This window comes from Thermobia domestica, chromosome 13 (assembly GCF_964235325.1).
Source record: "Thermobia domestica chromosome 13, izTheDome1.hap1.1, whole genome shotgun sequence".
NCBI lineage: Eukaryota > Metazoa > Arthropoda > Insecta > Zygentoma > Lepismatidae > Thermobia > Thermobia domestica.
This window is the reverse complement of record NC_137466.1, coordinates 187515008-187541607: the sequence shown is the minus strand read 5'-3', so window position 1 is coordinate 187541607 and position 26600 is coordinate 187515008. Positions and strand designations below refer to the sequence as shown.

Below are 26600 nucleotides of genomic sequence, written 5' to 3'. Positions count from 1 at the left end.
TGAAGGGTGGTCATTACACAAAAGGTTTTCTAAGCCTTCTGCATCAAACATTGAAGTAAATAAATTGAATTAGGTATCAATCATCAGTCAATAAGAATCGGTTCATTCAATGAATGCATTACAATGAAAACAAAATATAAAAGTTGCAACTGATGTTCTCAAATGTTAACGTTTCTGTTACATGTAATTTTCTTTTTCAAACTAGAGAGGCTGTCGAAAAATTCATAGTGTCTACGAAGTACTGATAGAAATAGTCACAGGACTACATGAAACACTTCAGTTATTTCGCAAAGATTTGCTAAAGTGCTTAGCACTTTATTATTAAGATTAGTAAAGCTGAAACAAAGCTGCGTGGCTTTACAGGTTATCGAGCCAGAGCTTGCTTGCCAGATGGCTTTTAGTTAATGAGTGGGATGAAAATGACTCCCATCTTATTATTATTATTATTATTATTATTATTATTATTATTATTATTATTATTATTATTATTATTATTATTATTATTATTATTATTATTATTATTATTGCTGCTGCTGCTGCTTTGTTCTTGTGATAAGATTTCGCTACCACCTAATCCTAATGGCTCCCAAAATACTGAGTGAGCCCACAAATAAAGCAGTACGGAATGCCCTAGGGACCAGAGGAACAGTACACATACCAAATTATAGCATGTAAACTATTTGGCTTCATAGGGATATTTTTTGTAGGATAGTATCTTTAAGCATACATGATTGAATATTTTCAAGATCTCAATACAGTCTTTGTATATTTATTTATCTTTGACTTCATATTATTACTGCGTTCAATTGAAGTAATATATTCAATACGTGTGAAGTTTTCATGTAAATAGTTAATTACTAATTGTATTTTATGTGGTGATACTTGCCAGGCAATCGTTGAGAACGTACTTAAAGAACATTGTGATTACTCAGTTTACTTGATATCTTGAAAGTGGAGCAATGTAGGTCAATACTTAAGTTACATACATTATTCATCTTATTTTAATTCGTCCGCTGAACAACTTCCCGCACCCAGCTAATGAAATGTTAAAGTAAATTGTTTCGACAATGCAGAATGAGTTGGAGGATTGCATATTCTCTTATTGTCGTCATATCCATTATGATTATTCAAAACAATAGACATTTAACGATTGCTAGATATCACTTTGCAATCATTTTATTATTGTGGTTATAGGGATTTTGCCACAGTATTGTAAAATGAACGAAATCCTATATAGTAACAATAAATCAGCCGATGAAAAGAACGGGTGAATTTATTCAAGAAGATAATAGTTTGTGGATAAATTACCCTGTTAAAGCCATAAAATTTCGTATAATTCAGTATTTTTTTAAGGTGGAAGAGAAAGAAGGGCATAGTTACACACGTATATGTATTTATTAACAATTCTTTGACTCAGCATTTCATCCGTGCAATATAGGCTGGAAACCAGGGTGGAAAAACATGTTTTTTAAAAATAATTTTTGTTGATTTAAAAAAAAAGATTAAAACACATCTTTTTCTTAGTAAAATGCAAGTCGCAAACTAAAGAAAAAACATTAGGAATTAGTATTAAATGTTATTTATGCCATTTAAGTGAAAGTATTGGAGTTTAATTTCGAATTAATCCCCAATTGTTAACCTATTTCAATTCCAAACAATGTTTTTTAAGCATTAAGGAAAAAGTACAGCAATGTTTATCAACATGACACTTTTTTTTTTCCCCACAAAAGTTGCTGATATTTGAGGGGCATATTTTAAAAGGAATCAGACGTATATTTCGCCTGAAGTTATAAAATCTAAAATAAAATTAAGTTTCAGAGATGGGATCGGATCCCTCTAAATACGCCCTTATTTGGGAACAAACAGACGCGCACACAAAAGAATTTTCGTCTTAAATGTCATTGGTGATTTCCCCGTTGAAATAGGTAACGATTTAAAAACTCTGTTACGAGAAGAAGAAAGTAGAATTGTTCTGTTACTCGTTCAAAACGGGATTTTCCCTAATCATGCTCTGCATGAAACTTTAGTTTTCATACTGTGCTGTATATACCTCTGAGTCTCGTATTTGTGATTATCTTCCGTAATCGAAATAACAGAACAGCAACGGGATTTTACTTATTTTCACTTTAAATTAATTTATTTCGGAATTTGATTAACGATTTTTATTTTTAAAAAAAATCAAGTGATTTAAATCTTACTTTAAATCGGATTTTAATCATACTGATTTAAATCAGTCCACCCTGCCAGAAGCATAGGGTACCTTTTCTGGTTGTTGTCAAGTTACTGGACAGGTTACCTCTTTTGGTTGTTGTAGAGGTACTGGATACTTCAACTGATTTTGCATGTGTATTTATCTGTTCTAAAACCATATCTGCCATCAGAACTGTTTAACAACTTTTGAGTTTCTTCCCACGATTATGTTCCGAGGGTAAGAGAGACTGTGACGATGGTTTTGAACGAAATCGTGGAGGGAAGAAAGTGAGAGGAAATAGATCCTCTAGAACTCTCAGGCACCTAGTGTTCGTTCAGCATGAAGCTCACTTTGGATAAGCTGGGATCGAGTCAGGGACTCCACGCGCCAGATACGAGCACTCTTATCATTGAGCCACCGTGGCTTCAAGATAAATACTGTTAGTTAACGGCTCAGACGACGAAAAGCTAATATTTTTCTGAACATCAGGGGAGTTAATACCTGAAAGACGGATGAAACATTATAATTGATTCGTGTTTGTTCCCGTAAAAACTTGAGAAATTACCAGATACTTCTTCCTGTCTCTCTGAATTTCTTTTTCAAAAGTAATTGCTACCACGGTCAAGTCCCCAATGTACCTCAGTAAATTCCAAAATAAAACAATATACTAACTGATGTTTTGGTTAACGTAGGTAATACAATTACACTAATCAGCATTGCAAGTATTCATTGTAATGTTGAGCTTTCTATACGTGAACTCCCCATTTAAGGTTTTCGTTCCTGCCTTTGGTGTAGAAGATCCGGGATCAGTTCCTGGCTAATTTAAACAGCTCCTATGCTGTTAATATTAATTCACCTCTGCATGTTGGACACCTACGTAATCTTTATTTCTTAGAGGCTCCTTCAGAACATACTTTACGGTTTTGTTCGAGATCATTAAAACCGAAAGGAGCAAAAGAAGAAGAAAAAACTATACAGTAACTTCTCCAAAAATAACCAAGCGGTGTACAGTTAAGGGTTCTCTTTTTTTTTTTTTTTTTTTTTTTTTTTTTTTTTTTTTTTTTTAACTGTAAAGCTTGGTTCAGTTCAGACAGATTTAGATGTCCTTTTCTTTTCATCACGTCTTCGAATCCTTAACAAAGATCGAATGAATGTTGAAAAGGTGCATAAGATAACAGAAAAAGTTTTTTCTTTGTTGCTTACTGGTGAGTAACCATTTTCGAGATGCACAATCGATCGCTTTTGGTGTTTCCCTACTGAAGTGTGTTGGCAAGAGAGTGGATGTTTTGACTATTTCGAGGAATTTAAATTTTACTTTATCTATCATGGGTGGAGAAAAAATGTACCTTGGAGTTAATTCGCATGTTGAAATAAACTTAGTGTGTAAGTGACGAACTAAGATATTTTCATCTTCTAGAAATAAATTTTACCATGTGTTATAAAATACAAATACATGGACAAGTTAGTAACTATATTAGAAATGCTTATTACGATCTATAATACCTTTTGTTCCAAAAATAATTTAAGTTGAACCGATCGTAGCTATTATAGACAGGTTTCATTGTGTATACATATTTATGTCAGCTTGTAAATTTACTTCGTAAAAACGTAAGAATAAGAGGAAACAAGATTAATGTATTTGGAACAACTAAGATACCTCTCGAACTTAACTGTTGCTAAAATTGCAAATAAATAATGAAATGATGTCATTGGTCCGTAACATAAATTAGTTTGATAAATTTAATTAAAAAATAATTAAAAAGGTTTCCGATTGCAAAGCTTATTGCCAATATTGGATTTTAGAATGTCAAATTACTTTACTAAATATAAAATCCGAACAAACTCCGGCTTTTTTAAATAATAAGCTTCCTTAAAGAATAAGTTTCGAGATTTCTATGTCATTTATTCATATAAGCGCAGATGTGTGTTTCCACCTTGAACTGCAGGCTCATGTCTCATATAGCCTCGGTGCTGAAAGGAACGCAGTACTCCAATCCAATCAACCAAGCAATGAATGATTCGGATACTAGGAACGTTAGGATCACATTAGTATCAACATAGGCAAAGGACGCAAGAGATATTTAAATTTTCTTACATACCGTAGCATTTTTACTAAGTTTCAGCTGTCGTTTCATAACCACGTCAGAACTCGTCGGTTTTATCACTTCACATATCTAATTTGATAAAAGTAAACTTTCAAACAATACGAGGTGTGTTAGAAAAGTAATGAGATTGATTTTGTACTAACTAAAGTTTTTATGTTTTTCAAACGACAATGTTATCCCCTTCAAAGTAGTTCCCTTGGGCAGCTATACATCGGCGGAGTCGTTCCCGCTCTTGGTAGCAGCGCTGGAAGTCTTCAACTGGTATAGCTTTTAACTGGTCGGTCACAAACCTTTGAATGTTCTCCAGAGTCCCAAAATGACGTCCTTTTAGAACATCTTTCAATTTCGGGAAAAGGAAAAAGTCACAGGGACTCAAATCAGGTGAATCGGTAGGTTGAGGAACAACAGTAATGCGTTTTGAGGTCAAAAATTCACTGACGGAAATGCCGTGAGACATGGGGCATTGTAATGATGAAACATTCACTTGTTTGCAATGTCTGGTCTCACACGAATCATTCTTTTCCTTAGCCTTTTAAGGACACTTTTATAAAACACCTGGTTGACAGTTTGTTCTGGTGGAGCAAATTCTTTGTGCACGATATCTTTACTGTCAAAAAAAAAAAAATCCAGCATCGTTTTGATCTTTGATTTGCTCATTCGACATTTCTTCGGCCGAGGAGATGACGGAGTGTGCCACTTTGTTTCAGGATCGTACTCATATATCCAGGATTCATCACCTGTGATCACACAATTAAAGAATTCTTGGTAATTGGCAATCCTCTCAAGATCAACGCACGCGTTTTTTCGATTGTCCTGTTCAGTTGTGAGGTTTCTCGGCACCATTTTGGCATAAATCTTTCGCATGTTCAAATAGTCTGTCAAAATTTGATGTACGGTGAAAGTGTTTATATTTAACTGTTCACTCATCATCTTTATTGTTAAACGACGGTCTGATCTCACAAGAGCCCTCACACTTTCAACGGTTTCGTCAGTTTTTGAAGTTGGTCTCCCTGAGCGAGGTTTATCTTCAACGTGTTCTCGGCCTTTCAAAAATGAGTTGTGCCAGCGGAAAGCTTGTGCTCTTGATAAGCAATGTTTCCCATAGGCCTGTTTCAACTTTTCAAAAGTCACACTCGCGGATTCATCAGATTTAACACAAAACTTTATTGCACAACGTTGCTCTAAATTTCGATGCTCCATTCCTGTAACACAACAAAAACACAACTTCACTGATGGTGCTGTCAAAAGTAATGTGTTAGGTGTACGGATTTGTAACTCGGACTGAGGAAGTGGAAGGTATAAACAAACCGGTCTAGCACAGTCCGGTAGACACAACGTTGCCAGATTGTCCGCACTGTTGCCAGTCTCATTACTTTTCTCTCACACGTATATATGCAACACGTATATATGCGAATATCTCATTCCTAGCGAAAAAAAAAAGAAAGAAAACAGGCATTTTGATACATTGTCATATGTATATCCATATTTTTTAATATTATATTAAAGAGAAAGCTACAAACTAATATTTTTTTTTTTTTTTTTTTGTGTGTGTGTGTGTGCGCGCGCTCTCTTAATTGTAGAATAGAGTATGCGACTAAAGAAACTGCTTTCTAACAGTGCATGAATAGTGTTATTTTACAACTTACACTACCAGAATGTAATCAAATTGAAGTACTTAATCCATGTATTTAGAATTTCATTATAATTTTTAAACGTATCAAGTTAACACTGAACGTCCTGTAGTGGTCCACAAAATGCCGATGTTGTACAAAATACTTAACATTTTTTTCAAATGAATCGGTGGTTTGATAAATTGTTCTATATTATATAAAACATTCACTTGGTTGTAAGGTAGGAGTATTGGAAATATAAATAAGTGAAATGAAATTTTTCAGTTTAACGTGCCACGATTATGTCCTTTAGGCTAAGGAAGATAAGTGAATCAAGTGAATGATTATGGAGAAATTGGTGGAATGAGAAAATGGAAGTTAACGGGAGTACCCCGAGAAAACTCACGGGCACGATATTGTTCACCACAAACTTCGCCGGGAATCGAATTAGGGATTCCACGTACCAGAGATACGCGCTCTACCATTTAAACCACCATGCCTCTTATGTATTGGGAATAATAGCACCTTACTTAGTGTGAAATAGCTTTCGTTCGCGAATAAATCAAAATCAATTCAAATAATATTAATCATGTCTCTATTTCACTTTTTTGAATCCATTTCTTATGTATTTTTTAAAAGTATACTTGTAACTTTTTTTAGGTATACATCTGAATATCTTCTAAGTATGTGTCAAATTTGTTTTGTTTCATTAATCTTATCGCCTACCGGCGGATCTTTTATCAGTGATACACACATTCTCTTCCTGCAACACTTATTAAAAAAAAAAAAAAAAAATAAAAAAAAAAATGAGGTGTTGCACAAACCCAGTACACTGATGACTTACTGTAGCAGCTAATAGAACCTACTTGGGAGAATGAATTTTTAAATTATCTTCCATAAAAGTTGGAAATGTGTATACGGTCAACGTTAGTTGTCAAACATACTGAGAAACATGTGGACAAACTCGGAAAAATTTTGAAATTTTGCATCTGAGTTCGTTGTGCTTCGGACACTTCAATTGTGTAGATACATTTCTAAATAAGAAAAGTTTGGATTCCATATATTGCCCAACACCAGTAACATAAAATCATAGTAAATTTGAGACTAGAAGATGTTAAACCAAATGCTAATTTTATTTGACAAATAAATGAAGGTCCACAGGAAGAACTAGTAACTTTACTTTTTCAGTTTTGGTGTTAGTCGAAAATTTACTGGAATTTCTGTAAATATATATATATATATATATATATAATATTTAAAGCTTAGCAACATACAAAAGCAATCTGATATAGATCGTTAGATATGTGAAGAAGAAATGTCTACAAAATGGAAACAAACGAGCAAGTTTAATAAATTTGTTTCCTGTAAAATATTGCGAAATAATCCTTACGATGTTCTTTCGTTGGCTCCTTCAAATATTTGATCTAATTTAATTTTGCAGTACTTTTAACAAGCTATATTTTACTTTGATAAAAGTTGTAAAAATCTTTATTTTAATCGTGCGATTGATTGCTTAATTATTTTGTTTGATTTGGTGGATTAATTTTAAATCTAATGTGTGGATTTTATGTGAGTTTTTTCTGCTATTTGTTAATGTGTATAACAATATGCTGACTAGTTCTTGCATAGACTTAGTTTGAGAATTGATTTTTAAGTTACTATATAAAAGCTTTTTAAAAACATTACTAGCTAAATTTTGATATTTCGTAATATGTTGATTTTTAATGCCTAATATTAGTCTTTTTAAGTAGTAAATTCCCATATTTTTTAAAACTTTTTCAGTATTACACTCCACGGCCGGCACGAGGTTCAGGTCGTGGACAAGTCATAACTGTGGCTTCGAATAATTCCACTCAGCAGGTCCCATTTCCTCAAGTAAGTTGTTGCTGTTATTAACTCCTTTAAAGAAAATGCTTGACTTTCAAAAAGTACAGTTTTGTTATTGATTCCAATATGACCACTCTATTACGATGATTGTATTAGGTTGATGCGTATGAAATGTCCGCTTTGGCGTCTACTGGGAAACTCACCTCAGCAAAACAACACAACAATTGACTACGGTCATGCGTCTGTCATACTCTGTAAATGTCCAGCAAACATACTGTGATATGCAGTCAGTCCCGAGACAATGCGTTGTTGAACTGGATAGTAAGAATATGCACCCTGAGGGGGGGGGTTCTCGACTAACTAAAACTGGACCTGCTGCACAGGAAGGCGAAGAAAGAAAAATAAGGAATGACGAATGAATGCACCATTCTCCGTTGATTTGTCAAATTCTTCCTGATGACACAGCGTTGTAAAAATCCCCGTGAACCGACCAACCTTGTGTTTGGGTTAACTCCTTAGGAACACCGTGAAAACGGCCCCTCAGAAAAGTGTTCGGCATACAAGTTACGCATACACTATACCACTGTCGTTCGGGGGCTCCGTGCAGTTAAAGTGGAAAAGTTGACTCATGGATGCCACTTGATAAGTGCAAAGTAAGGAATAGGCCTAACCGGGAAAGTCTTTTGCATCGGACTGTCATTTCAGACGGAAAATAGATTTAGTAGGACTCGTAAACGGTCTGGATGGGTTGGATTTTCATCAAAACAAGACTTTCCAAACTCTTAGATGATGCTGCTTGTATGGTGGTGACCTGTGATGGGGTAGATCCATCATGTCTCTCCGTCGGGGCAAAACTATTATTGCAGATCGTTAGATTGCTGAATTTCGCAAAATGCACCGCAGCTTTATCCGTCAACATACAGAAATGTTAAAAACATGTTCTGATGTTTCACGACAACGCACGCGCAAATGTCTGTCGAAAAACGTTCGACTCTCCGTGAGTTGGGTATAAAACACTTCCTCATTCGCCTTAATGCTCTTGATGTATCTTCTATTACTTTGTCTTCCGGCATGTCGAGCACTTAAGAGGAAGACATGGTCTGGTGATCGGGGGACAACTTGCGATTGAGGACGACTTCGCATCCAGTCTTTCGCCACGCAATCCAATCATTGGCTGAGCGATGGCAAAAGGTAAGGTGGCGGTCATATTAACCAAGTGTTATTGTTTTAATAGTTTGATCTTTGAAATTGACGCCCTTGGGACAGACATTTCATTCGCACGATCCTAATACTTAAGATACTTTGTATATTTGTTGATAAATTAATAACGTAAAGCTGACTTTGTTCAATATAAACTTTGAATTCGTGTATATTTGTATAGAAATCCAAACATTTCGTGTGTATGATGTACTTTCACAACTCCTAAAAACCAAAGAAAAATAGTTGAATAATTAATGGACTCGTATTTATTGAATCGCCTTATATTTAGATTTTCTGCTTGCTGATTTCATTCATTGTTGATGGGTACCTTCAAAATAATAACGATTTAAAACGACTAGGATTCTGACAGCTTGGGAAATAGGAAATGAGACTACCAACAAAATATATACATCCGCTATGAAAATCAACTTTATTGTTCAATATTCGGAAAACACAGAGCAAGTAATCGATTCGATACATATTCATGTTGCTGTGTGAACTCGCCGCATTCAGTACTAAGTTTTTCAATTTTTTCTTTTTAATTATGTAATTTAGAGTTAATGTACAATGCACGTGGTATATGTATTGTTAGCTTGAATTTGTGTAGTTTTTAGCACACATGAAAGCTGATCTTTCATGACATTTTTAATTGTTACGTAAGCGGGTTGACCAAAGTAGCTTCTAAAAAACGAAACCTACAGTAATATGATCTTTTAAATGCTTTAAAAAAAATCCATTAACGAGCACTCACCTATAATGTGCCCTGGATCTTCAAAGGATTGTTAAAAGGATGTAATAATCCCTTTGTTTTCCAAAGCATATTTTGGTTGTTAATCCTAACAAAAGGTGCCAGATTGTGTGTTAAAATTCAGTTATTACTCCTCAGACACGAAAATGGATCAGTAGTTCTGGTCATGTAACCACCCCTTTCGAAATAGTAACTTTATTGTTAACTTAATTACAAGTGTAACTAGGTTTAAATCCTGTATGAAACCATTTTGTGTAACTTATTATTGACGAACCACACCATAACATATTGCTTACGTCAATAAACTATGATACTCACTTGAGAACTGAATAACTGCTACTGTTAAGGTACTTATGGCCCACAGTATATACTGTAATTCATTTACTATTATTTAAATCCTTGGAAGCGTCATGGAAACATGTTGCTGTGAGTGAAATCAGCGAGGAAAGCTTTTCTTCAATTAGTTATCACCAATGCGATTTATAGTTGCTGCATCATAGGGTACCAAACTTACTAAATTATTCGGCATGTTTTAATTCTTACTAACATTGAAATTGATGCATGATGATTTGTAAATAGTCAGTGGAACGTTTTGTTATTGTATCATTATTCTAAAATTGATGGAAGTAATGGTTAGCAATCGTTTCTCTAGATAAACAAGATTTCATTTAAAAGTGAAATAGTGAAGGTCAATCGTATGCATGAACGTAAAATGACACTAATTTAATGAGGCGGGGATTTCACTTATTTTGTCTTGCCCTGATTACACAGTGCTTCCAGACATTGCAGGAGGATTTTCTCTTTTGTACCAAATAGACAGTAAACATGTAGTTGTTTGGAGTTAACCATTCCAAGCGTAGAAAATTTCGGCGAACCTTGGCTGTCCTGGGAGACTAACTTGCAGTATTCCTGTGTTTGTTATTTCTGATACTCTAGCAGTTGTATTGGCTATGATTTTGGATCGAAGTTAATGGTATGAAAATACAGATGGAATGTGAGAAACGTGTGGATAAGTTCAAATTTTGATCGTGGTGTAGTAAGATCATACGTTGGAGCTCCCTGATGGCCCATGTTGAATTTGAGCCAAAAGTTTTAAATGGAATCCATGTAACAAATGGATCAATGCATAGAATTTGGTACACATAATGAAATTAGATAAGGCATGGACTTGTTTATTAAGGAAATAATTACCTTCTGAAGAACGAGGGATCGCCTTTCATCATCTGGGTGGCCATACCTCGATGCACATACCGAGCTATTTCATCCAATGCTAGTGAATCCGAAGCAATAAAACTGGTACAATGTTGGTACAAAAATTCATAATCACTGGATATGATACATCGTCTGGATTTTGTATGAGTACACAGTCCCTTAAGTGGCACAGCAAGTTGAAGTTGACGACAGCGTGATCTGGAAAGAGCTACTTAGTGCCCGCTGCCTATCCAATATCTAGGAAATTGTTCATCCAACCATTGACTGACACACCACCAGCTAAGTGCGACAGCGTAGATCTTAACTGGGAATGATCTCGAAAGCGACCTTCGGATTCGGAAGTAATGGAAACACATTCATGCAGGATGTCATGCCCTGTGCAGTATCCGATACGCCATCGGTTAGACTGGACCCATAGTTGATATCCCAAAACTGACTCATCATTTTTGGTTCATTGTTGTGATCGTCTTCTTTAGCCTCAGTGCATAATCGTGGAATGTTATACGAGAGAGAGAGAGAGAGAGAGAGAGAGAGAGCGCTAGCTAGCTTAGAATCGTTGATTAGGGATAATTTTTTGGCTTCCGGCATATGTGGCCTGTACGTGTGAGGAATCGTCCTTAATGCGGTAGAGGTTTGCACGGGTCTGAATTTTTTGCCCGGCCCGGCCCGGCCCGAGTTCGTGTGATAATAAACTGAATCCGAAATAATCTCAAATTGCAGAAACTTAATAATTAACGCAAAATTGTATTTTTATTTACAGCAATTAGAGGTTTAATTTTGCAGTTGTGCTTTAAAAGTTCTCTGAAAAGAACGGTGCAATATATATCATTGTACAGTCACCCACATAAGTACCTGGACCCCTGACTGTTATAATTCCATTACGTGGGGTCCAGGCACTTATGTGGGTAATTGTACAGTATATTTACAAAGTTAGGCCCGAGAAATATGGTAGTATGTTTAAAAATTTACGGCCCGAGCTCGGCCCGGGCCTGAAGTGATATATGCTTTGTAGACCCACACTACCCAGGAAATTGGCTAGCAAGAAAGGAATGGTGAAGGAAGAAAGCGGCCGTTTTGCTGGCACCATCACTGCATTTGTGTGGTGGGAATGAGAAAAATCTCACCCACGAAAAATCTCACTCACGCCCAGAAAACTTTACATTGTTTTTTCGACCGAGTGTCCCTACCAGGAATCTAACCTGAGACCGCTCACACCAAAGACGAAAGCGTTAGCGAGTGGACCGGTCTTAAAAGCATGGAATCGGCATGAATTGATCCAGAGCCCATTGCGTGAATTGAATGGTTGACCTGTCTGCAGCTTTTGTAACCTAAATGATGATGCAATTAAATGTAGGCATAAACAAATAAAATTATGTCTGTATACGACTTCACTCTATTCGTCAAATTCCAACCAAATCGGTCTGTTACATGCTCTCTTCGAACTTTCCTCGCCAAGTTTCAAAATGGCTGTGGTTTTCATACTTCATTGGATACTCTCTTCTATTATCCCTACCCATCACATGGTCTTGCATCCTATAGTTGTTTCAAAATTATAAGTATGTTTTCAGTCTTCTGCTTCATCTTGTAAAATATCAAAATACAGATTTTGGGAGAAACAAGAACTACCATTATTGAATTTTGTTCAACATAAGAATACAGATATTCAGAAGTTTATGCATGTATGTTTTCAAGAGGCAGATAATATGATGCTAACGAGAAAAGTAATAATCACTCAGGGACATAAATGTCATTTTTAAGCTTTTTGTTATATGTAACATTTTTATTACGTTTTGCGAGAAAATAAGTTGAGAGAATATAATTAAAATATCAAACAGAACTTTCACTTAAATAAACAGAAATTAAGATTTTTTCCGTATTTGGAGTACAGATGAAGAATGGAATCGTCAGAGTTTCGTTCATTTCTCAAAATTATTCGATATTGCAACACTTTGGTTTTAAGGTTCAATAATTTAGTTTTTAACTATTTTTACGGCTAAGATTTTTCAAAGTCACTTTGCTGGTGTTGTGTTTCCATCGTTCAGAATTGCATATAAACACGAAAATAGCATCGAAGGGGCGATTAGATTGAGAAGGTTTGCTATTTGTAATCTTTCTACCGTGTAAGAACATCGAGGGACGTGGATCAAAACAAACTTTGCTCGTGATTTGTAGAGATTTCGCGGTATAAGTTATATATGTTTTTTTTTTTTTTTCGAAATTTTTTTTTCGATGTAGTTACAGGAAATTCTCTCGTTTGACACACAAATTATCTAAACTATTAAAAACAAAATAATTACAGGAAGAAACTGAAGAATTGAGAAAGGTACCTGAAAATGGAAGTGCAAAATATCTCAAGAAATAATCTCAAATACCTCAAGTAAAACTTGAGATTTCATTTCATATTGCTTGCCGAACTCCCATCATAAACATAATCTTCACTCGAATCATTACCAGACTTTGTCTTAACCTCCCCACCACTATTGGCTTGCAGGAATTCACTCTTCACTCGCGAATTTTGAATTTACTCGCGAAAATTTGGCAGAATAAAAGTTATCCCTAAAGTAGTCGATTTATTCGGAGTAATCGTACCAAGAAATACAGCTTTGTCTTATTCTCGATTAAGTACCTATTTACTCCGGAGAAACAGCTTAATCTAGTTTGGAGAAACACGTCCCATGGGTATTAAATTTTGCTCTACTATCCTAATACTAAATCTGAGTAGATCCAATTAGGATTATTTGTATTATATTTCCCTTATTTTTTCCCCTTTCAGTTTTCTTTTCAGCCCTTTCTATTTTCAAATAGGAATTATTTGAAAGAAGTGAAGAGTAATCTTAGTGAGCTGAATGAGCTCATATTATCCAATTTATTTCTGTGGTGTTGAAGAGATCAAACCACAGATTTATATAGGGAACTGCTCAAATGGTTTTGCCCACTTTGAAAATGTAATTAAAATAATTATATAACGGTGTTACCAAAATCTAATATTTAGCAGGTTGTTTTTTTAACATCTCTAGGTACCAATGATTTGTTTTAATCCATTGAAACGTAGTTACGCAATTGTTGGGATTTATAAAAAGTTTCCAGTATAGAATAGGTAGTTTGGAATGTGTTTCCTTTTGGAAGGTCGTTCTAATTTATGATTTCGAAGCAATTAACAATTAATGATAATAATGCTCAATGATTATGAATATGAAAGTAGTGGACAGATTGAAATTGCTGATGAAAAAGATTTAATGAGAGCGAAGTGAAAGTTTTTATATTGATTTTAAAAATAAAGATATTGAACCATTTTTCTTAAATATTGACTCCATTCTTCTTTTCAGGTCGTTTACACTCATCATCCCTCATCCGTAGTTCAAGCTGTTGGACAGAATCAGGCGGTGTTCCTTCCACATGCAGCAGGTCCCTTCGTTCAGGTAAGTGGACACCTGTCAGTCTTGAATTTATTATAATCGATTCGTGCATTTTAATATGAACATTATTATTATATTCTGAGGATTTATTATGGACAGTGAAAAGCATTTGAAGTTCAGCTTACAGCTGTTCCATACTGTGGTTCCGTAGGTCATTGACTTACGGTAGGGGGAAGGGATTTTCTTTGTACTGTACTGGATCACATGACATGTATTTTAGGATTACAGAAGTATTTTCTGTGCTAAATACGTATGTACTGAGCATAATTAATGTCCCTTATGAAGAGGCTACTAGAAGGTTAGGAAGAAAAGTGTATATAAAAAGGGAGAGTTGTATCTCGTAATACTGGATAGATTTGTGCCAGGTCAAGAAAAGAATGAAAGAAGAAAAAAACTCTGGGTACGCACATTGAGTCTGGAATAATCACCCTGTTTCCTGACAAGGGTTGTAGTAGGTAGTGTCTGCTTGCCGCGTTCGTCTTTCAGAACGATGACAGGGAAGTGGAGGTAGTTATTTTTACAGTATGGCACAACTTCAAACCTACTTGAAAGAAAAATACACTAGATTAGAGTAGGCGAACAAGGAAAAGATGGTGGTACATGTTCCACGATATTTGATTGTTAAAGATGCAGAGGAAAAAACTGCTGGTAGTTTGAATAAACTTTCAAGTTTTATTTTCCTTAGAGAATTGCAACATTGCCACTGGAACTTTTCCACCGAGGCATATTCGCAAACTTAGAAAGAAATGGAACTTCTCTTATACAGATCGTAAATGATAAATAAAGTTATTGCTCAAAGACCACGTGGGTGCAGTCCCAATACAAGTTGAAGCACATCATCAGCTGAATATCAACAGAGGCGTGGTTACTTGTTTTGGTGTTGGAAGCTTGCCGGATGGATCCAAAACCTCCCTGCTAAGTCTTACTGTAGCATATCTTCATTTAAAGTGAGACCATCCATTCCTCTCCCTTTTTGCGATATTTTTAATGGCCATTCATCTGTGAGATACAATGCCTCTGCCATCTGTGGCAATTGTTCTGACGCTGTGCGTGGTCCAACAGAATGTACAGCCTAGCCTAAATGTGCCAGTTGAAAATCAGTACATTCGGGTTGATCTCGTGATTACAGCCAAGGATCGAAAAGTAATCCGTGAACTCATAATTACTGAAGAGATTTCCGTCGTTGAGGCCAAGCACCACATCAAACTGACGCATACTTTCGCCTTTGTTTTGATCTGCTGTGAAATCTACTCGTTCGCACGGCACACAGATGGCTACTGCCCAGCAGCCGCCACTATCCATTACTACACAAACTAACAGTTTCTGGAGAAACTCCTGGGGATCCTGCTCAACCATCTTGGGGGAGGGTGAACATTCTTAAAGGGCACATCACGTTCTACGTCGAAACAACTTAAAAAATCTGGTACTACCGAATCAATCCATAGTCTAGTTTTTGTGTCATCGGTAGAACAATTAGGAGCTGAGATACTTCAGATTGGGTAACCCCTTACACCACCACCAAATGGCGCATCTTCTAAAACAAATATGGCTGCCACTCGAAACATAAAGTCCCTAATTTTAAAATAATGATTGTTTTGAACTAACAACATGGTAAGATAACTACACATCAAATATAAGATTTTTTAAAATTACCGAGCAACATGTATTGGAACACTGGACATGGATTTACCCAATTCCTTTGACAATATAACTACTAGAGGTAAGAGTTTTTCGCAATCCGCGATGAAACGAAATGCGTCAGAATTAAGTAATTTTCAGTTTCTTGACGTTTTATGGTATTCTATATGTATTTTCATTGATTTCCATTGCGCGATAAAACGCGAAATTGACAGTTTTGCGCGAAATTTCTAACAATACGTCATATAACGCGAAATTTTAAAAATACGTTTCCATTTACGTTAAAAACGCTAGTTTTTCGCTGACGGAACGGTAGAACGTGGCTTGAACTGTGTATTTTGGGTGATTAGGACACGACTAAAGGGAACATGTTGCCCGTTAGCTATCACCATGGCAGCTGGATGGAGAGTTCTAAAGTGATGATTATTTGAAGCTTGTTGTAAATGCACTTACATATGCGTGGCTTCCAACAAGTAATGCCAATTGTGAGTTTTTTCTTCACGTATGGTCTGACGATAAGTGACAAATGTACAACAATGGAGGAGGAAAATGTGGAAATGTGTAACATGCTTATGTTTAATGCTTAAATGTAAATTGTGCCTATGTGTTTTCAGAAGACAGCAAAACTTTCCTACTCACAGTAAGTTTAATTGCTGATTTTCCTGTTTGATTTGAAAAAATATTTTCTATAAATAAAATTCACATTGCCAATTGAAATATTCGGTGTATTTTGTTTTTAGGTAATTTATGGTTTATTTTTATAGTGATCTATGAATAAAAAGGAATTATTGTAAATATGTCAGGTAATTCTTTTCCATAAGAGCTACAAAATGCAAAACTTTATTTGGAAAATGCGACAAAACGCGAAATATGAAAAACGAAACGCGAAAGTTCTAAATCCTTAGTGCGAAAAACTCGTGTCCCTAATAATAACACAATAAACCAGGAATGCGCTATGTTTAATGACTTTTAGTGCTCTTTGTGTTCTGGTCACATTGTAAAGTAACACAGAAAAGTATTCTTGCCCTCCCCACAACTCCTTCAACAATAATAGCATATAAATATATAGCAGTGACCCCACAAAACACTCATTGACCCGTCAGATCGGCAATACACTTATAATAGGGTTATTATATATCATCACGTGGTATTTTTCTTCCTGAATTATAAAATGTTGCTACATGAGAATTACAATAATTTCTAGAAATAACTTAAGCAGATCAAATTTTATATGATTAGATAAACTAAGAGTTGCTAGTAGCTAAAGATTTTTAGCAAATGCTGTATCACATGTATCGCACTATGTTGAGTTTCCGAGAAGATAATGAATTACGAAAAAGTTACACCACCTTAAGATCTAAAGGGAAGGAATTTATAGCTACGTAAACAAGGGACGTACTAGGACTATCGCATTGTTAAAGCACGAAGTGACTGATACTTAGGAAGATCAAAGATGGTATCAGAGGATTAGTATTGATCGGTAGACAGAAGGTGGTTCGGTTTATATCTGACTGAATTATGAACGCCACTTCTACGTGGGAAATGACACGTGTGCGTTCGTGAGCAATAGTTTGTCCGAAGTTGTAGGTAAGAGAGTCGACAAATGGCTCTAATTAGTACTTTGTGAAGAGGTGTCAATGATTGGCATAAGACTCGGTTGTAGTCATAAAATAATGGTTAAAAGATAAAAGAAGTTTTTACTTGGTAGATTCATACGTTTGAAAATAAGAATTAGGAAATACATTTGGAGGTTATCAACGTTAGAAGTTACGAAGAATACGTGGTACAGCTCCAAAGAAGAGTATTTGAATTGATGTAATTAGATTGTAAGAAAGGCTCACAATAAGTATATATAGAAGGTTGTGGTAATAAGTGAAGATAAGGCTACTGCAATTATTTATGGCAGTAGTTGTGAACTTTATATGCGTTACAAAAACTAAGAGCACCTATTGCATTAATTCTTTCCCTTGTATTAATTACAATAATTTGCGACATGGTTTGTGAACCCATAGGGGCAGAACGAGGATGAGTTCTAAAGGTCATTGCAAATTAACAGCTGAAAGTAATCTGAGGACACAAAATGCCGTTGGTTTATGATTGGACTCTCTAAAGGTGTGTTAATCTCTTATGTAGTCATAGATATTAGCTACCTTAAGGAGGAGGTTCTTAAAAGCAGAAACTACAAGTTTGTAAGTGTACCGCTGTTGTAATAAATTTTACATCAATTCTAATCGCTGTTGTTGTTTTGTATTTGAGCCATGGCAGCGAACTGTCTCGCAAGAGCTTTTTATTGCAAAAAGACCAAGGGAATTTTGTATTCATGTGTCCTTCGCTTAATAATTCAACGGAACCGCACCACGACACTCACAGGTGAACTGGTTACTGCTGACGGAAGAGGAAGGTCCACATGACACATTGTAAACAAAAACCGATCGGCAACTGCAACACGTGTTGTTCAGTGGACGGCCAAACTTACGTGTCCTGTATGAAGTGCGTTTAATTTTTTTGTCTACCCCTCCCCCCCCGCCTGTATGTTGGAGCAACATCATCAAACGCTGACTTCTAACTCTCGTGACAGTCTTTCTTAGTCTGACCCGAAAGAATAGTTGACGTGAGAGCTCCATTACCACAACGAGAATACCACTCTTCGATCAGAAGTTCACACCTACACAAAAATCAGAGATCGCGTGCGACGTTGCTCTTGTCTTGAATCTTTTCGATATCTCACATGTATCGAAATAATTAATAATAATGATAATAACTTCATTGCCAAATACATGGAATGATTACCGATAGAGAGCCTTGTGATAAGTATATAGAAAGTTGTACTAATAAACGAGAGGGTAAAAGAGTTTGATTTACCAAATCTTTTTTACATTATATTTACTCTATCGGTGTGTCTTCGTCCGGGAGACAAAAAATACAAAAACTCACCAGCAGTTGATGGATCACCAGCAGTTTTAGCGAGGATGTAGAATTTTTTTTCCATTGATATTGGAAATCCATCCACCAAAAATGATAGAAATCAACCATTTCGGATTTTAACCTTGATTATTAGAGAGTAAAAACGGTAAGAACGAAAAGCTGTTTTCTACAATCAGTTAAGCGTCCCAAGAATATATTCCATCTCCACTCTACAAATCTACCATTTCCGATTTCAGTATTGAGAAAATATCACACCATACGAACTGAACTCCTTCACTTTTATTCACTACATTGTATATGATACATAGTGAAAGTGTTATAAGAATGAGCACATTCGTGGTGGCTACTGCGAAAGCTGTTGTGACCTGTTACACAAACCAGGAGCCTATGGCGAAATAGTTGGCCACGAAAAGTAGTAGGACGATTGCTTCAACGAAAATGACAGTGCTGTAGAGGATCAGCGATTCAATTTAGCGCCTTTGTGAATATAACCATTGATACACTGCTATGGTTGATGTCTATGCTAATGCGTACCCCACCTGTTTCTGCGCCACATTGAAGAACGAAAAACTAAGTACAGGAAACTGCAATTTTTATCTCGCTAAGTGTTTTTCAGTTAGTTATCAGTGGATGAAGCATACATCCATCTCAATGATTGCTGGATACATTGGGCCACTGACATATCATGAGAGCGATGCCAAGGGCCGCTCAGTACCGTTCATTACAACCAGGAAAGTTTTGCGCACGGATTTATGGATGTTACGGATTGTTATTCCTGAAAGTTATAATACGCAAGATTTGATAAAATAAATAAGCAAAATAATTTTGAAATGTGTGCTTTATAACATCTCTGCAATTGTACGGTGAGGATCCGTATCGATAGGGCTTCAAATCATGCATCCAGAACATGTCTGCGTTTGGAACGGGAATTACGAATCCCTGCCAGTTCGTTTCAAAACAGTCTTGTGAAGAGCTCCGATATCAGGGCATTTTTCATTGTTATATGAATTGTTGTATTGATGTATATAACTATCAAAAACTCAAAGCACAATTCCCCTCCCTCCTCTGAAGCCATAAATGACGCCAATCTTATGCTTCGGTTGAGTTTGCTTGAATGGAAGCAATGTCTAGCGATGGATGTTCAGGATCTAATAAAAAAAAACATCGGTAATGTGGCGGCGAGTTACTCGTAAGGTGCCCTTCAAAATCGCTCCGATATAAAGCGAACAACCACATGTAATCCAATTTATACAATATACCACCAAAAATGTCTGTATATCTGATGTCTGAATCACATGCACAGCACTTTTTTTTCTTAATAGCGGTGAAAGAAATAGATTTGTTAACCAATGTAGAAAAGAAAACCATATTACGAAGTCGAAACAATAATCAAATAAATAGTCAGTAAAAGTTTAGTTGAGTGTAGCAAGTAAGATGAAATTAGGGAGAAAATTGATGTGGTTAGTGGTACCGATCAAATTAGAAATGAAAATATACAAACTCAGAACAATCTGAACGAATCTGAAAGAAAATTCAAAAACTCATTTTCTTTGAGTAATAGTAGAAACTGTTCTAATTTTTCAGTTAATTCTTTAGTTATTGACAAAATACGTGTAGGATATACTTACCAATATTTGCTGATGGATACTACAGAGGCTGGTGCCTTCCCATCATTACAACTCAACAGCGAAACGAGGTTTCACAGAGCAACAAACTACACACACGTGTATCAGTTTCTCAGGTCTCGCGTAGCAAATAAAATCACCGAAAAAAAAAAAAAGCTTTTGAGAAAGGTACGTCATACTTGACGCTATGCAACACCATACAAACATCAGCATTTTCCGCATATTTGGACTGGTGATATGATTTTGTAGTAGAACAGGCTACTGTTAGTATTTTAATTAAACTTTATACACAGCAACTTCCACCGCAATCTATATATCACCAACAAAAGCGCATTCAAGGAGCATGTCAGTAAAACTCAAGACCTGTGCTAAAGAAAATTACGATTTAGCGGTCTGTTGAGAATCCATTACCACAGCATATTGTAACTAAACCACTACATACAACCCAATCAACAGTGAATTGTGTAGTCAACCACAAATTGAGGTTGCCAACGTACAGTATGTGGTAAATTTCATGTCAAAAGAGCAGTAAATAAGAACAATACAACGAAAATAATACTTTCTCGTCCATTTAGCAACATTTTGTTTAACTCATTCTAATTTTCTTATTTATAATTCTTTTCGTATGAAATTTATCACAAATATATATTTTCTGATTATACACGTAGTATTAGTATTAAAAGTACCCTGCAAAATTATTATGTTGTTATATTCTTACAAGAAGACATTTATAGATATGCGACATTCATTTTGGACATGAGTATACAACACTTTTATAAAAGTAACCAAGAAAGTTATCTCTATTTTTTTACCCACCACCTTTGAACATCGATATGTCACCTAAGACGTACCGAGAAGATTAATAATAGTTACAGTCAGCATCGATGACCTTCTGTCATTCTGAAAGGCCATGAATTCCATCACGGTAGAAAGTGGTGGGCCGTGAAGCGAAGAAGGTATCAAATGCATTTTGTACCTCTACTAGGGATTTGAATTGGCGTCCTTAAATGAATTGTCCAAGGAATGGAACAGGTGATAATCGGACGGTGCAATGTCCGGAGAGTATGGCGGATGCAGTAGTGTTTCCCATCCAAGGCGTAGAAGTACTGGCGTTTTTCTTGAACACGTCTCAACTACTAACAGTACAATTACATTGATGCTCTTACCAGCTGGTAACAGTTCCCGATGGACTATGCTGCGAGCAGTCCAGCAAACACACAGAAAGACCCTCTGGCGCAGTGCTGGTTTCGATCGGTTCATGGGATGTTAACCAATGATGATGCCACCGTGGAGCTTCGTACAGGACCCACTTTCCATCGTATGTCAACATCTTGTCCAGAAATGGCTCCTTCCTCAGATAAGAAACAAACACAGGTGTCTGCTTACGTTGGATTGTGGCCCTGTAGTCAGATCATGTTGAACCTATCGGCCGAACTTCTAGTGCTTCCTAAGTTGGAGGTGCTGCCGAATGGTTTCTACACACACACACTGAATTGTAGTTCCAGTTCCTCACATGTCTGGCCACTGTTCGCCTCAATTGCTGCCTGAAGATCTTCATTTTGTACGTGTGTCGGTCTTCCGCCACGTGGTGCGTCTTCGAGTGTTTCGTCACCGTTCTTAAATTTGTTAAACCACTGCTGCACTGTTCGTGGAGTCACGACACTCTCATCAAAGGCCTGGCGTATCTTCCGTCTCGCTGCAGCGGCGTTTGACCTCAGTTTAAACTCTTACAGCATACATGCCATCATGACGCTCTATGGGAGTCCTATGTTCACTCCTGTCCTTAAGCAAGTTCACGGTGTAACTGAACTGCTCCAACCAGTTAGTATGTTGGATGTACCCTCAGCAACAACTGACCTTCGCATTCAACTCTCGGTCTGTATGCCAATGGAACAGAGGCCTCCACAAAAAACGACAGAACTTTCTTGGTTACCTTTATATTTACATCGTACGGCAAATTTCGGAGGGCGGTAGAAACCTGCCAAAAACTATACAAAACTGGAATATATAAATATGGAAACTACATTATTTAAAACAAATATCTTCGAATCGGACCTCAAAATTGTTTAGTTTACTAATTGTACCTATCTATTTGCATCAACGAGGATGGGCTGAAAATCTTCTGTTGATTAATATCTCGGTTTATAGTGAACATAATTTAACGAAATAATAATCATAATCATAATAATAATAATAATAATAATAATAATAATAATAATAATAATAAACTGTGTACCTTGACATCTTAAGCTTAGTTCTTGAACAACATTTCTTTACATAGTTATTAGCTTCCACTCACTTTTTCCAACTGCGCACCAGTCCTTCCATGGCGTCACAGTAGAAATCCTTGGCTTTGAAGTGATACCATGATCGTACAGCACGGTGGACGTCGTCATCTAATGAGAAATGGGTGTCTTTGTGTTCCTTCAGTTTAGAATAGATGCAAAAGTCACTGGATGCAATATCAGGGCTGTATGCGCTATGTGCGGGAGCACAAATATATTTAAGCTTCATTATTGCATCAATGGCTAACTTGCTGGTGTGGGGTCTAACGATGTCGTGAACTCATGTCAGACCTGATGTGTGTTCAGTCGAGCCTTTAGCTTCTTTAGGATTTTGATGTACCACTTTTTCACTGTGGTACCCTTGCGTAGAAACTCAGTGTGGAAAACGCCATTCACTTGAAAGCATGACCCCATAGATGCACGGATCTTGAGGTGTGTAGAAGAACCTGTGTGGCTATACTCCATGGGTTAACTTGAAAAAATGAACTTTAAAAATCCATAGCTCCAATACTATGGGACATACCGTTTAGGAACCCAAATATCGATGATTCAGAATCCTGCGTTACTTCCACAACAATTTGTACAGAGATAGTTGGTGAGTACTTCAAATTATATTCCCGTAGCCAAACTACCTCTTATGAAAATTGTTGCGGAAGTATTGCAGGATTCTGAAACATGTATTTTTGGATAGCGCACATACTAGTTCCTAAGTGAAGTCTTAACCTGACTACGGTAGATCTCATAGTTTTGGAGCTATGAACCTTTAAAGATTTTTTTTTTTTTCCATTTTTTCGGCAGCCTATACTTCCGAAAGGAAGCATTTGTGCACCCAGGTTGGTGTATACCTTTCGTCTTGCTGTTAGGAATCACGTCCCAAACGTTGTGGGTGTTCTTTCGAAACACCCTCTATACATGGGGCGACAATACGTTCCGTTTTAACCGGGACAGTCCCGTTTTCGGTCCATGTCCCGGCCGTTCCGTCAATAAATGAAAAAAAAAAAAGTATTTGTCCCGTTCTATGTAGGTGAAATAAGTAAAGAATAAACTCAGACCTTACGGGCATGGTGAGAGATGCTGATAACTTGGCACCTGGCGGCGAGAGTATTGGTTGGGCGTTGACAGCACTAGAAGTCAGTAAAACGCAAGGAAGTGTTTCTTGTTTATAGAAGAGTTTTTTCTGAGGATAGTGTGCGTCACGAACAGCCTGTTGTGCAATTTAAGTGCGAAAACAGGATACATCGTACATTTGTTTCCAGACGTGTGGACGAAGGGCAACACGCGAATATTTTAGAATCAGTGGATCTTAGCTATGGATATTTCTAGAGTCCGGATGATTTATGCTCTGTGCACTCGAAATTAATTGGTTTATCTCCCCGCTCTTAATAATGAGCTCCTTGATGTGATGGCAACATTGGACCTCCCAAGTTAGTAAACCTGACTTACTGAATGCAATAGGAACCTCAAGCAAGTATGATTGGAGTGATTTATGTATTCAATTAATTATCCGTCTTAGAAACGCTTGAGTTCATATCTTCGTCACGCGATACAAAAGTTTTAATAACTGCCATTTGTACGTAATGAGTGATTCCATTTCAAATCGTCCAGGATGGTCCACACAACTGTCACGGATTTTTTTTTTTTTTTTTTTAAATAAGAAACTACATACAAAATTATTAGACCCATATCTTTTTCTTTTTGTTGAAAAAAAAATTCTTCGATATACAGCCTTCCAAAATGGCTGCCGCCCTCTCGGATTGCTCGAAAAACTGAAAAACATGTCAAATTAAAAATTTTATCGTAGAGAAATGAGTGTACTTAGTAACATAATCGCAATAGTAGGAAGAGTATAAAGTTGTATGTTTCGGTGGAGGGCCAAAATTCGTCTATTGGTTCAATAGGAGTCGCGCAATTCACTCGCTAAGTTGCCAACTTTGAAATTTTTGCTAACTTCAAACATTTTTTTTTCTGCCCTCACGAGCAATATCAACCATCTGCTTCTAGCATCGAAATCTACTCCATAAGGTCTTGAAAATGTAAAGGACTTACGTTTCTGGTTATTACATCCCACGTTATAGCATGATAAAAAGCTGAAAATTTCATTAAGACGCCGTGTTTGGACGCCATTTTCTCAGAAATCCCACTTTTTTAAAATTATTTTATTTTATTTTATTTTATTTTATTTTATTTTATTTTATTTTATTTTATTTTTTTTTTTTTACAATTATTGGAGAAGTACCTAAGTATTTAATATCCGTTAACCGTTCATGCGGCTGCAGCCCCCAACATTCGCAATTATTAAAATTTCGATGTTTGTCCTTGAAATGTAAATATTCCCTATGAGCATTTAGGTCCTATACACAAGGCGAATTGAAAGGGAGTATGAAAATTTTGAGAGATGAATCCTGACATCAAATCCAGTAGAAAAGTTCCTATAAACATGAGTCGAATTCCGCTTCGTTTTCGAGTTACAGGGTTTCCAACTCGGAACCCAAAATCGGCTCGGGACAATAGAAAATAAAATATATATTTAGCGTTAAATCAGAAACTGTGTTAAAGCTTTGATAAAGTTCAGAAAGTTGATTTATATCAATATGATTATTTTTACATGCGTTGCAATTCTGTTGGCATTGTTGTCAACTTTGTAGAACTTTTACTTGTTTTCAAATGACACTACGTGAATTTTATTTGATATTTGGTATTCATTAATGATTGTAAACATCACATGAAGCACAATTTTCCCCACGTCACCACAGTTTTCGAAAACTTACATGTATTTCAGTAAAAGGTTTTATCCCGTGCGTTATTGACAGTTTGCGTGATTCGGTGCCGTGAACATCGTCCTAGTGTTCTCTGGAACCATGTAAATTGTTTTCACTGGTAACATGACATTGTAGTGCACTGGTTAATTGCTTGTGTGAATAACAATGGGGAAGTCCTATTACAGTAAGGACAGTATTAAATGTGTTGATTATGCTAAAAGTTAGAAGAGGATTGTGCCCAGAGAGAATTCTAGACAAAAATTTATCTTGCTGTATTATTGCGTACAGCGTGTCTGCCCGAACGTACTATTAGGAGAGGATGATTATTTGTGCCCTGTACACAAGGCGATTTGAAAGGCAGTATGAAAAATTTTGAGAGGTGTATCCTTCACCGTAGTCTAGGTTTCACCGATAATGGCCGTTATAATGGGGACACATTCATGTTTAGCATGTTAATTGTCTGGTTAATGGTCTCCAAATCTACATTCAGAGGAACAAATTCTTTATCTTGCTGGTGCATTATTTCATATTTACACCTTCTTTCGTGGTCACCAACATCTCACACACATTCATGTTGTTCACGGTAAATATTCAAAGCACCCTTTACACAAATAATCATCCTCTCCTAATATTACGTTTTGGCAGACGCGCTGTACGCAATACGTATATTTTACCACAAGATAAAATTTTTGCCAAGAATTCTTTCTGTACACAATCCTTTTATGCCTTTTTAGAATAATCAACAAATTTAATACGGTCCTTACTATAACAGGACTTCTCAACTGTTATTAACTAGTGCACTACAATGTCATGTTACCAGTGAAAACAATTTTCATGGTTGCAGAAGACACTAGAATGATGTTCACGACACCGAATCACGTAATGAACTGTTTCGTGGTTGAAGCAAAACTTCTTGAACAAGTTCGAACTTGATGTGTGGAGTTACGAGAGGTTTTGCAATAATAAAAAAATAAATCATATTATTATTATTATTATTACAACTTACACAGACGTAGTTTTTATTCGACATTTTGGTTTTACTAATGATGACAAACATCA

At 36.2% G+C, this 26600-nt stretch overlaps 1 protein-coding gene across 8 annotated transcripts in view; it reads left to right on the top strand.

Annotated features, from left to right (window-relative positions):
- eIF4G1 (eukaryotic translation initiation factor 4G1) overlaps positions 1–26600 on the top strand; it is a 249513-nt gene that overhangs the window by 107843 nt on the left and 115070 nt on the right. For 6 of the 8 annotated variants that reach the window (XM_081737076.1, XM_081737075.1, XM_081737081.1 and 3 more), the window contains 2 exons: positions 7689–7781; positions 14220–14312. In XM_081737076.1, coding sequence (XP_081593202.1) covers positions 7689–7781; positions 14220–14312 — 186 coding nt within the window. The remainder of the gene's footprint in view (positions 1–7688; positions 7782–14219; positions 14313–26600) is intronic. The other 2 variants (XM_081737080.1, XM_081737082.1) reach the window with 1 other exon arrangement.